This window comes from Mobula hypostoma, chromosome 19 (assembly GCF_963921235.1).
Source record: "Mobula hypostoma chromosome 19, sMobHyp1.1, whole genome shotgun sequence".
Lineage (NCBI taxonomy): Eukaryota > Metazoa > Chordata > Chondrichthyes > Myliobatiformes > Myliobatidae > Mobula > Mobula hypostoma.
Window position 1 is genome coordinate 12,610,600 of NC_086115.1, and position 13,373 is coordinate 12,623,972.

The window sequence follows — 13,373 nt, forward strand, 5'->3', positions numbered from 1 at the left end:
AGGGCTGAATGGCCTACTCCTGCACCTGTTGTCTATAACCTTTTATTTAGAGTTGTAAAATCATACAGCACAGAAACAGGCCCTTGGATCCAACTGGTCCACACTGACAAAGATCTCCCATCTGCCTGCGTTCAGTCCATATCCCTCAGAACTTTCATGTACTCAAATTTCTTTTAAGTGTTGTTGATGTACAGTTCCTGCCTCAGCCACTTCTTCCAGCAGCTCAGTCGATCTACTGTACTAGCCATTCTCTTGATGAAAAGAAAAAATCCCCTTGTGTTCATGTTAAATTTGTCCCATCTCACCCTAAACCTATGGCTTACAGTTCCTGATTCCACAACCCTGGGGTAAAGGCTGTGCACCTGTTAATAGTCAACATACAGGAGATGCTGCCGATGCGGGAAATCCAGAGCAACACACAAAATGGTGGTGGGACGCAGTGGGTTAGGCAGCATCTGTGGAGGGGAATGAGCAGTCAACATTTCAGACAGAGACACTTTTTCAGGGCTAGAGAGGTAGGGCGAAGAAAAAAGAAAGGATTCTGGCCTGAAATATGGACTGTTTATTTCTCTCCGTAGACGCTGCCTGACTTGCTGAGTTCCTACTAACAGTTTCTCATTCCTCAGATACTGTCTGATCTGTGAAATAAATATTGGTCAAGACGCCAGGTTGAACTTCTCCATTCACTTTTGAAATAGCGGTTAGGATTGCTTTACATCCAGAGGGAGTTTACAGTCTGGAACCCTCCATACCCGTCCATACAGTACAGAGAATATCCCTCCATCCCCCTCCACACATTACGGAGAAGACCCCTCCATACACCTCCTTACAGCACGGAGAGTAAGAGAACCCCTCTGTACAGTACTGGTAACGCCAGCCTGCAAGTTTGTGCTTTGTCCTCTGGTGCAGGATTTCAACTTTCAACTTCCTATACTCAGGGATAAGAGTGCACCAAACTGAACCTCAGCTGGACACCTGTACTCTGGATTCTACTTACACAGCTCTCTTCAACTTTGCAGTTCATTATCCAACGAGCAACATTAGCTAAGTTGAATATTTTCCATTTCAATATAGTCCTGTCACAGATGCCCAGGACAGGAAGAGTATGGGTTACGTACAGAGTGAAGTTCCCTCTACACTGTCCCATCACACACTCCCAGGGCAGGGACAGCACGGGTTAGATAGAGAGTGAAGCTCCCTCTACACTGTCCCATCACACACTCCCAGGACAGGGACAGCACGGGTTAGATACAGAGTGAATCTCCCTCTACACTGTCCCATCACACACTCCCAGGACAGGGACAGCATGGGTTAGATACAGAGTGAAGCTCCCTCTACACTGTCCCATCACACACTCCCAGGACAGGGACAGCACGGGTTAGATACAGAGTGAAGCTCCCTCTACACTGTCCCATCACACACTCCCAGGACAGGGACAGCACGGGTTAGATACAGAGTGAAGCTCCCTCTATACTATCCCATCACACACTCCCAGGACAGGGACAGCAGGGGTTAGATACAGAGTAAATCTCCCTCTACACTGTCCCATCACACACTCCCACTCCCAGGGCAGGGACAGCACGGGTTAGATACAGAGTGAAGCTCCCTCTACACTGTCCCATCACACACTCCCACTCCCAGGGCAGGGACAGCACGGGTTAGATACAGAGTGAAGCTCCCTCTACACTGTCCCATCACACACTCCCAGGACAGGGACAGCACGGGTTAGATACAGAGTGAAGCTCCCTCTACACTGTCCCATCACACACTCCCAGGACAGGGACAGCACAGGTTAGATACAGAGTGAAGCTCCCTCTACCCTGTCCCCATCACACACTCCCACTCCCAGGGCAGGGACAGCACGGGTTAGATACAGAGTGAAGTTCCCTCTACACTGTCCCACCACACACTCCCAGGGCAGGGACAGCACGGGTTGGATACAGAGTGAATCTCCCTCTACACTGTCCCATCACACACTCCCAGGACAGGGACAGCACGGGTTAGATACAGAGTGATGCTCCCTCTACACTGTCCCACCACACACTCCCAGGGCAGGGACAGCACGGGTTAGATACAGAGTGAAGCTCCCTCTACACTGTCCCATCACACACACCCAGGACAGGGACAGCATGGGTTAGATACAGAGTGAAGCTCCCTCTACACTGTTCCATCACACACTCCCAGGACAGGGACAGCAGGGGTTAGATACAGAGTGAATCTCACTCTACACTGTCCCATCACACACTCCCAGGGCAGGGACAGCACGGGTTAGATACAGAGTGAAGCTCCCTCTACACTGTCCCACCACACACTCCCAGGACAGGGACAGCACGGGTTAGATACAGAGTGAAGCTCCCTCTACACTGTCCCATCACACACTCCCAGGACAGGGTCAGCACGGGATAGATACTGTATGAATGTTGAGCGAGCTACTGATTTTCTCTTTGGAGTGAAGGAGGATGAGAGGTGAGTTGATAGAAGTGTACGAGACGGTAAGAGGCATTGATAGAGTGGACAGATAGAGTCATTTTCTCCAGGTGAAAAAGGCTAATACAAGGGGACATAATTTTAAGTTGATTGATTGGAGGAAAGTACAGGAGGGATGTCAGAGTTAGAGCTTTTACATAAAGCGTGGTAGGTGCATGGAACGTGCTCTCAGCAATGGTAGTAAAGTCAGATACATCTAGAACTTTTAAGAAATGCCTAGATTGGCAAAAGGATGAAAGAGAAAAAGAGGACCATAAGGTGGAGGGAAGAGATAGAGTGATGTTGGAGAAGCTTAAAAGATTAGTAGAGTATTGTGGGCCAAAGGGCCTGTACTGTGCTGGAATATTCTATTTTCTACGTTCTAAAGGTTACCAGTCTAACGTGGCTGTCTCTGATATTCTGCACTTGGACATTTTCTGGGGGGTGGTGGGTGGTGGGATCTTACTGTGCTCTGGTTGGGCTGTCTGATCCGTAAGGTGGATCCTGAGAGCCGTCTTTGTGTTCCTGCCCCTCAGCCGCCTGCACTCTAACCAGCTGCTCTGTGACTGCCGCCTGTCCTGGCTCTCTCAGTGGCTGCGCCAGCGCCCCCAGATCGGCCTCTTCACGCAGTGCGCTGCCCCCGCCCACCTCCGCGGCCTCAACGTCGCTGAAGTACAGAAGCACGAGTTCACCTGCTCCGGTGAGTCAGAGAGGGGAGGCGGGCCGAGGAGTGGGGCGGGGAAGCATGGTGGGTCAAGGTAGGTCCGAGAGGCGAGAGTGGCTTAGGGTATCAGAGAGGAGAGGGGTCGAGGGAGAGAATAGGGGCAGCGGGTTGTGGCAGGAGGCCATTGTTGGTCAGAGAGTGCAGGGTGCCTCAGGGTAGGGAGTGAAACTGGGTCAGCGTGGGCCCAAAAAGGAACAGAAGGCAAAGGAACGGGTAAGGGGTAAGTGGCTGCTGGGAAATGGGACACCAGGGGTCAGGATGAGAAGGGAGAGGGGATAGTGAGATATGTGAGGGGGCTCGGTCAGAGTGGTCAGGGTGGGGGAGGGTGGTGGGGAGGGGCAGTTGGCTGTTAAGGGTGGGTCAGAAAGAGGAGCGGGTGGTGGGGAGCGGGGGGACAACAAGTTGTGGGATGTGGGTCAGTATGGGTCAAGGTAAGCAAGGGTGGGGGAGTGCTGGGGATGGTCAGGATAATGAAAGCAAGAATGAAAGGACTGGAGAGGAGGTTTCCCCTGACGTGATGAGTGCAGTTCCCATCCATGCACAACAGGAAAACCGTTATCGCACTGCTCCAGAAAGTCCGGTTCAGTCCCAGCCTCTGGCACTGTTTGCGGGTGAAGTTGGCTCATTCTCCCCATGACTGCATGGATTTCCCCTGAGCTCCCCGGCTTCCTCTAGTATTCCTAAGACCCACGGGTTGGGGCATGGGTGGACCACTGTAGATTGCCCCCAGTGTGTGGGGGAGGCGTGGAATCCGGGGGACTCGGTGAGATTGTGGGAAGAATAGACTGCAGGGACAGCTAGCATGGAATGGGGTTTTTCCCTGAGCTGGTGCCAACTCAACAGGCCGAACACCCTCCTATATCAAATGGAAACTGCCTCATTAGGTATACTGATGTGACTTGTCAAATTCTTGTTTCCTCTGAAGCAGACACAGAATGTTAAAGAGGATATATCAATACACATTGTATTGGTAACGGGTAGTTGGTAATCAGTTTATTATTGTCATAGGTACCAGGATGTACAAAGCTTTTGTTCACTTACCGTCCGGACAAATCATTCCATGCGTTAGGGAGCTGAGGGAGTGAAAGGAAATAGATGCAGAATATATACTGAGTGGCCACCTTACTAGGGACAGGAGTAGGACCCGGTGTGGTCTTCTGCTGCCGTAGCCCACCCACTTCAAGGTTCACCTTGTTGCAGGTTCAGAGATGCTTTTCTGCACACCACTGCTGTAAAGCGGCCACTTGAGTTACTGTCACCTTCCTGTCGGCTTGAACCAATCTGGCCATTCTCCTCTGACCTCTCTCATTAACAAGGCATTTTCACCCATAGACCTGCCACCTACTGGATACTTTTTGTTTCTCACACCATTCTCTGTAAACTCTAGAGACGTGTGTGTGAAAACCCCAAGAGATCAGCAGTTTCTGAGATACTCAAACCTCCCTGTCTGGCACCAACTATCAATCCACCATCAAAGTCACTTTGATCACATTTCTTCCCCATTCTGACGTTTGGTCTGAACAACAACTGAACCTCTTGACCATGTCTGCTTCCCTTTATGCACATGATTGGCTGATTAGATATTTGCATTGATGAGCTGGTGTATAGGTGTACCTAATAAAGTGGCCACTGACTGTATGTACTTACAGGGAAAGTTTAGAGAGAGATGTACATCAAAACATCAAAGCATACAGTGAAATACATCGTTGCATCAGCAACCACAGTCAAAATAAGTGCTGAGGGCAGTCCACAATTATCACTATGCTTCCGGTACCAACATAACATGCCCACAACTTACTAGCCCCTACGTCTTTAGACTGTAGGAGGGAACTGGAACACCCAAAGGACACTGACGCAGTCACCGGGAGAACGTGCAAACTCATTATAGACTGCAGCAGGAATTGAACCCAGATTGCAATCGATAGAGCGGCAAAGAATTAATCTAACTGCGATGCCTTACCGTCTAAAAGGAAAGCAGAATGTGAAGTATAATGTTACATTTACAGGGAGAGTGCAGTGCAGGTAGACAGCAAGGTGCAAGGGGCCACAATGAGGTGGATTGAGATATTGAAGGTTCATCTTTTTAGCATACAAGAGGTCTGTTTAATAGTCCGAAAACAGTGGGGTAGAAGTTGTCCTTTGGCCTGGTGGTAGTTTGCTCAAGCTTTTGTATCTTCTGCCTGATCTGAAGAGGGAGAAGAGCGAATAGTAGGGGTAGAGTGGGTCTGATTATGTTGGCTACTTTCCTGAGGCAGTGGGAGGAGTAGATGGAGTAAATGGAGGGGAGGCTGGCGCCACTGATGTCACGCGTACACGGGTTCATCTCTTGTCCAGGCTTGGCTGCGGTTAACCCTCCTGCCTTCCCCTGCCCGCAGGTCAGTCGGACAGCTCTCGGCTGCAGTCGTGTGGCCTGGCCTCAGGATCTTGCCCTGCCGTGTGCACCTGCAGCAACAGTATCGTCGACTGCCGTGGGAAGGGTCTGACCGCCATCCCGGCCAACCTGCCCGAGACCGTCACTGAAATGTGAGTAGCCGATGGAGGGGCCCGCAGGAAGAGGGCGGTCCGGAGTCCGCACGTCTCTGGCGCACCACCCCTGACTTCCCAAGGTGTCAATATTGATCCTGTAAAGTTGCAAAGCATGTCCTTCAGGTCTCCCAGTTCTGCTCAGAACAGACAAAGGAGCAATGGGTCATTCAGCTCCTCATGACTGACCTAATATTCAGTACGATTCTGCCCATTCCCTCAGCTCAGCGCCATTCCCCTGCGCCTTGATACCCTTAATATTTAAAAATCTGTGTCAGAATCAGACTCAGGTTTATTGTCACTGACATATGTCAAGGGTCAAGGGTCAAGGTTCAACTTTACTCGCCATATACACTTACATGTATTAGAAATTTGCTGTGGTGTGTTGGTCAATGCAACGTGCAAAAAAAAAACAATATTCAACAATTAAAAAGAATAAAGAATTATTTAAAAGAAAGTTTGAGGTGAGGGTATGGATCTGGAATAAAATGTGCATACATACATAAATGCCAGCCTGAGTTTGTGTTTGTCCATCATCAACGTTGATGAGGACCTTGACGCCATTATGATGGTGTTGGGACTAGCGCGTGATTTGGATTTAAATGAGGGAGAGTTGTGCAGCGTCAGCCTCACTCTCTCTTCCCAATTCCCATCTGGATCCAGTGGCAAGACAGAGTCGAGACGGCTGGAGATGGGACTAGGCGCAGTGGATGGCCAGGACGTCTTCTGTGTCTTGTCCTGCTCTACACGTTCCACGACGCTTACAGAGACCGCCTTCTTGACCGTTGGACCTTCCATTGGTCTCATCCACGCAATCTGCCGGAGTCTGTCTTCACATGCTGTGATAGACATCTCCCTATCTCACCGAGGGTTTGAGACCCGTCGGCTACCCTCACCTGGTTTAGCCGGCTTGTCGAAGCTGTTGCCCGGGGTGTGGCCGCTGTCGCATGCAAACAGCTACGGGGAGCCACAGGTGAGAGCTGAGTGCCAGGTGGGGACCAAAGGTGGACAAACCTCCCTGAAAAGGATGCCACCAGAGGTGCTACCCCTCCCTGACACCCCATACACCCCACCAGCATGAGTTTACAATGTAAAAAAAACACAAGAAGTGCACAAATTTAAAGGGGATTTGACAGATGGATTTGGGGGTTTTAGACATACAGAAAGACACTAAACACGGTGGCAAGATCTGATATCTGGAGCCAGGCCATTCAGAAAAAAAGGTGAGGAAATGCGGATGTTGGGGGACGATGTGAGGGTCCATCGATGACAAGTAGATTTCCAAGGACGCCAATGTCTGTTGGAGGGAGGAGGACTCTCTAAAGGGTGGTTTGCAGGTTGAGTCAGTAGTAAGGGAGGGAAATGCAACATTACCTTCATTTCAAAAGGACTAGAATATGAAACAAGGATGTAATGCAGAGGGCTCATAAGGCGTTGGTCAGACCGGATATTGTGAGCAGTTTTGGCCCCTGTATCTAAGAAAAGATGTGCTGGCTTTGGAGGTTGAAGACAACGATCCCAGGAATGAACGGGTTAATGTATGAGGAGTATTTGTTGGCTTTGTACCTGTGCTCGCTGGAATTAAGAATGAGGGGGGATCTCACTGAAACCTATTGAATATTGAAAGTCTTAGATAGAGTGGATGTGGAGAGGACTGGGTGAGTCTAGGACCAGAGGGCACAGCCTTTAGAATACAAGGACGTCCCTTTAGAAGAGAGATGAGGAGGATTTATTTTTTTTAGCCAGATGGTGGTGAATCTGTGGAACTCATGGCCACAGATGGCTGCAGAGGCCAAGTCATTAGGTATATTTAAAGCGGAGGCTGATAGGTTCTTGGTTAGTAAAGGTGTTAAAGGTTACGGGGACAAGGCAGGAGGATTTAAGACCAGAAGACACATGGGGTTGAGGGGGATAATAACTCAGGCATGATGGAATGGCAGAGTAGACTTGATGGGTTGAATGTCCTAATTTTGCTCTTATGTCTGATGGTCTTATTGAGGATGAACACAGATTGGTCCAACCTCACCGCAAGGTTAGGGAGACTCAATAGGCTAAATGGCCGTCTCCTGTTCCTGAGGTGAGCACGGCAGGCATGGGAGGAAGAGGGGAGAGTGGAGCCCCGCTTCACGAAGCTTCATCTCGCTTTACACCTCTTACAGCCTCTTTAAGGGGTGTAATCAACAGTTGTACTGTCGTACGGTGTGCTGGTGAGAATGTATCACACTTCTCCTCGCAGCCTTTCCCCTCTCCAATTCTCCTCCAGCAGAGGCATACCCAATTACCAGTCTCATATCCACAGCACATTTCAAACAGAGCTGCACGGACAAAGAGCAACTGACAGGATGCTTTAACACAACAGTAAACAATTAGTTTTTGCTAATCAGGCAGAACTAATTCCTCCACAACCACAAGATGTGAGGTCAGTCACTGCTGTGCAGCGTACGTCTGAAGAGGTACTGCGGGTCAGAGAGGGTTGGTGCGAGTGCTCATATGAAAGCTTGCAAAGCAGCCAAATCCTGCGGGCTCTCCTTGTCTGTGTGTGTGTGTGTGTGTGTGTGTGGGGGGGGGGGGCTGTGTGTATGTCTGTGTTTGGGCTGTGCATTAAATGCATTTTTGTGTTGTGTGTCGATTCATCTATTGACCCTGTTGTATCTGTGCATGTACTTTGTGTGTGTGTGAACACAGAACAGTACAGGCCCTTCGGCCCACAATATTATGTTGACCTCTATAAACCTACTTCATGATTAATCTAACCCTTCCCAGTCACATAACCCTCCATTTTTCTCTAATGTCTCTATTGTATCAGCCTCTACCAGCACGTTCCATGAACTTAACAATCTCCAGGTTTAAAAAAAACTTCCTCTGATATCCCCTCTATACTTTCTTCCCATCACTGTAAATTTATGGCCCCCCCATTTTATCCAATTCCACCCTGGGAAAAAGGCACTGACTGTCCATCCACTCAGTCTAAGCAATTTATCACCTTACACACCTCTATCAAGGCACCTCTCTTTCTCCTTTGCTCCACAGATAATAGCCCTAGCTCACCTAACCTCTCCTCATAAGTGTGGTTCTCTAGTTCAGGCAGCATCTCCTCTGCACTCTCTCTAAACCTTTTACATCATCCCTATAATGAGGCAATCATAACTGAACACAATACTCCAGGAGTGGTCTAAACACGGTTTGATAGAACTGCAACATTACCTTAAAGTTCTTGAACTCAGTTCCCTGACTAATAAAGGCTAGCATACCACACACCTTCTTAACAACCTTATCAACTTGCCTGGCAACTCTGAGCGGTCTACGGACGTGGACTTCAAGATGCCTCTGTTTCTCCACGCTGTTAGGAATCTTGCCATTGTCTGTGCGCTCACTCTTCAAATTGAACATCCCAGAATGAACCACTTCACACTCTTCTGGATTGAACTCCATCTGCCGCTTCTCAGCCCAGCTCCGCATCCTGTCAATGTCCTGTTGTAGTTACAGTACACTGCAGGATCTCAGCAGGTCGGGCAGCATCAGTGGAAACCATGAGACAACGTTTCGGGCTGGAAACCTTCATCAGGACTGAAGAATGAAGGAGGGGGAAGGATTTGAAGAATGCTTGTAGGTTTGGTTCAAAGACCAGTAATTTGAAAGACAAAGGGGTGGGGGAGGGGAAGCATCGACATCATAGGCAGGAAAACAATGGGCATATGTAATCTGATTTCTTCAAATCCTTCCCCCTCCTAAATTCTTCAGTCCTGACAAAGGGTTCAGGCCCAAAACGTCGACTCATCGTTTCCACTGATGCTGCCCGACCTGCTGAGTTCCTCCAGCGTACTGTGAGTGTTGCTTTGATCCCAGCATCTGCAGATTACTTTGTGTTTAATGTCCTGTTGTAACCTATGATCACCTTCTACGCTATCCCCAGCACCACCAACCTTTGTGTCATCTGCATAGGAAAAGTTTAAAGTGATATTGGCCAATGGGACTAACTTAGTTGTGGATCTTGGTAGGCATGGATGAGTTGGATCAAAAGTCCTGTTTCTGTGCTCTATGACTCAATGTGTGTACCACAACGTGTGTGTGAGTGTGTCTTAGTGCATCCAGAATAGAAGGACATACCATTAGGGCAGAGATGAGAGGAATTTCTTCAGCCCGAGGGTGGGGAATCTGTGGAATTCATTGCCAGAGGTGGCTGAGGAGGCCAAGTTAGGGAGAAGAAGGAGAATGTGTTGGAAGGGGATGATATTTTAGCCATGATGGAGTGGCAGAGCAGACTCGATGGGCTGAATGGTTTACTTCTGCTCCTATGTGTTATGGTCTTATAGTGTGTTATTTGAAGATTGCTTGTGCCTCTCCAGCAAAGTCAGCTTGGGGAGGATGGAAGGCGCAGAGGTTGTGAAGGAGGGAGGGGTTGAGTGAGAGGCTGGGGTGCACCCCGAACCTCGTGTCAGGCCCCGGAGAAGTAGGCAAACCAGCAAAATGGAGGTGGCAGGAAAGAGGTTTCACATTCTCAAGCAGATGGACTGTGGGACTGCAGCGAGATATTTTCCCAGGCAGCCCAGGCTGGGAAAAAAAAAGTGTGCAATTTAAAACATTTATTTTCAATTTAAAATGTGCAAGTTCCTGACAGATTCCCTTTCCAGGGATTTTCTTCATTAAACATAGAGGAAAATATGGATGCAATAAAGGTTGGTCTCGTATGGATTCAGTTAGCACATTGGGCCTTTCCATAGCTTGTTTATACAAGACAGTAATGAGCCACAAATGTTGGAGGAATGATTTGAACTGGCCGCACTAGTCAGTAGAAAAGTAATGCACAGATTAACAATAACCCAGGAGTGAGTTATATATATATACAGAATACTGGATACCAGACCTACAGGCTTGAATCTAATCAAGCGGTTTCGGGATTTATTTATAGATGACAGCTATCTTTCTGTGAGCTACAGGCTGGGATCTGACCGAGGGTATTGGTGAGTGTGTACACAGGATCACAGATACACAAGAGATCCTGCAGAAGCTGGACTTCCAACGTAACACACAGAGAATGCTGCAAGAACTCAGAAGGTCAGACAGCATCTATGGAGAGGAATAAAGAATTGATGTTTCAGGCGAAGACCATTCATCAGAATAACAGATAATAGGGAGTGAGTTACAGGGTAGAGTCTAATAAATCTGAAGGTTTACAGTTAGAATAAAACATTCACTTGAGTGAGTTACAGGCTGGAGTATAGTCCAAAATTCAAATAAATGTATTATCAAAGTACACACAGTATACTACCCTGAAATTGACTTTCTGCAAGCAATCACAGTAATGCAAGAAACACAATAGAATCAGTGAAAGACTGCACCCAACAGGACGGACAAACAACCAATGTACAGACCACAACAACAATGAACTGTGCAAGTACAAAAAGGGAAAACAAGGAATAACAATAGTGCACTGGGCAGCACAGGAGGTCATTCCTGCCTGTGGCCATCGAACTTGCAGCTCCTCCCGTGGAGGGTCAGACACCCTGAGCCAATAGACTGGTCCTGGACTTATTTTCCATCTAGCATAGTTTGCATTTTGTTGTTTGATTGTTTGTGGTTTATGCTCTATTGTTTATGCTCTATTCTTGGTTTGTGTGGCTGTAACAAAACCCAAATTCCCTCAGGATCAATAAAGTATATCTATCTATCTAACAATAATAATGTAAGTAAATAAGCAATAAGTATCGAGAACGTGAGATGAACAGTCCTTGAAAGTGAGTCCATAGGTTGTGGGAACAGTTCAGTGATGGGCCGGAGTGAAGTTATCCTCTCTGGTTCAAGAGCCTGATGGTTGAGGGTAACAACTATTCCTGAATCTAGTGGTGAGGGTCCTGAGACTCCTGTACATTCCTCCTGATGGCAGCAGTGTGAAGAGAGCTTGACCTGGATGGTAGGGGTCTTTGATGATTAATGCTGCTTTTCTGCAACAGCGCTCCACATAACTATGCTCCTTGATGGGCAGGGCTTTACCTGTGATGGATTGGGCCATATCCTTTACTTTTTGTAGGCTTTTCTGCACAAAGTCATTGGTGCTTCCATACCAGGCCATGGTACAACCAATCAATATACTCTCCACTACGTATCTATAGACGTTTGTCAAAATTTTGGATAACACGCTGAATCTTCGCAAACTTCTAAGAAAGTAGAGGCACTGCGTGCTTTCAGTGTAATGTCACTTACCTGCTGGACCCAGGACATACCCTCTGAAGAATTTAAAGTTGCTGACGCTGTCCGCCCCTGATCCCCAGATGCGGACTGGCTCCTGGACCTGTGGTTTCCTCTCCTGAATCAATAATCATTCTTTGCTCTTGCTGGCATTGAGTAAGAGGTTGTTACTGTGACACCACTCAGCCAGATCTTCAATCTCCCTCCTTACAGCTCGTGGAAAGTAACTGGTCTTAAGTCTGGTGCTCCTCACGTGGATGCTATGTAGCCTCCTCTCTGATGGGAGCGGGGCAAACAGTCCATGAGGAGGGTGTTTGGGATCCTTCACGATGTTACTGGCCCTCTTCCAGAACCTCTCTGTATGTATGTCCTTGTTGGTGGGTGGTCTGGTTCTGGTGCTGTGTTGAGGAGTTTTGACAACGCCTTGTAGAGCCTTCCTGTCTGCCACGGTGCAGTTTCTGTACCAACTAGTAATGCAGCTCGTTAGGATGCTCTCTACTGCTCATCTGTAGAAGGACGCGAGTATAGATTTGCATAGTCTAGCTCTCTCCTGCCTCTTCAGAAAGTAGAGACGTTGGTGAGCTTCTTTTAAACATTGGTTGCCCCTTAGTCTTTATGTATAGTTTTTCATAAACCTATTGTACTTGGGGTGAATGCAAACAGGCATTTTCCATTGAAGTTGGGTGAGACTAAAACTATAGGTGTAAAGATGAAATATTTCAGGGGAATATGAGGGGGAACTTCTTCACTCAGAGAGTGGTGGGGGTGAGAGTGTGGAACAAGCAGTCAGCAGAAATGGTGGATGTGACTTCCATAAACGTTTCTCACACCCTGCTTTACTTATCACACAGAAGCTTAGGAGTTAGCGTAACACTTTACAGCACTAGCAACCCGGGTTCAACTCCTGTTGCTGTCTGTAAGGAGTTTGTTCGTCCTCCCCGTAAACACAGGGGTTTCCTCCAGGTGCTCCGGTTTCCTCACACGTTCCAAATATTACCTGTTAGTAGTTCAACTGGTCGCATAGGTGTAATTGGGTGGTTTGGGCTCGAGTGTGTGATGTGTGCGCACGTGCGCGCGTGCGCGCGCACACACACACACACTTCTCCCACACACCCTCTTTTTTGGGGACATCCTCTCCTTCATCCCACTAACCCTAGTGTCCCTGAGTCTTCCCTTCACTTAACCCCTCAGCCTCACACCTATCAGGCGCCCCATTCATCTCCCAGCATGTCTAAATGTCAATCTGCCCTTTAACCCAACACTTCAGCATCAGAATCAGGTTTAATATCACTGGCATATGTTGTGAAATTTGTTAACTTTGCAGCAGCAGTTCAATAAAATACATCATAAATAAATATAGAGCAACCAAATATAGAGAAAACATTAAGTATATATATGGCTATTAAATTGTTACGTTAAGATAAATAGTGCAAAAAAAGAGATAAAAAGGTAATGAAGTAAGTGATTATGTGTT

At 47.9% G+C, this 13,373-nt stretch overlaps 1 protein-coding gene across 3 annotated transcripts in view; it reads left to right on the forward strand.

Annotated features, from left to right (window-relative positions):
• The window catches only part of LOC134358831 (slit homolog 1 protein-like), a 339,272-nt gene that overhangs the window by 119,984 nt on the left and 205,915 nt on the right, over positions 1-13,373 (forward strand). For all 3 annotated transcript variants that reach the window (XM_063071371.1, XM_063071370.1, XM_063071372.1), the window contains exons 8-9: positions 3,003-3,166; positions 5,566-5,713. In XM_063071371.1, coding sequence (XP_062927441.1) covers positions 3,003-3,166; positions 5,566-5,713 — 312 coding nt within the window. The remainder of the gene's footprint in view (positions 1-3,002; positions 3,167-5,565; positions 5,714-13,373) is intronic.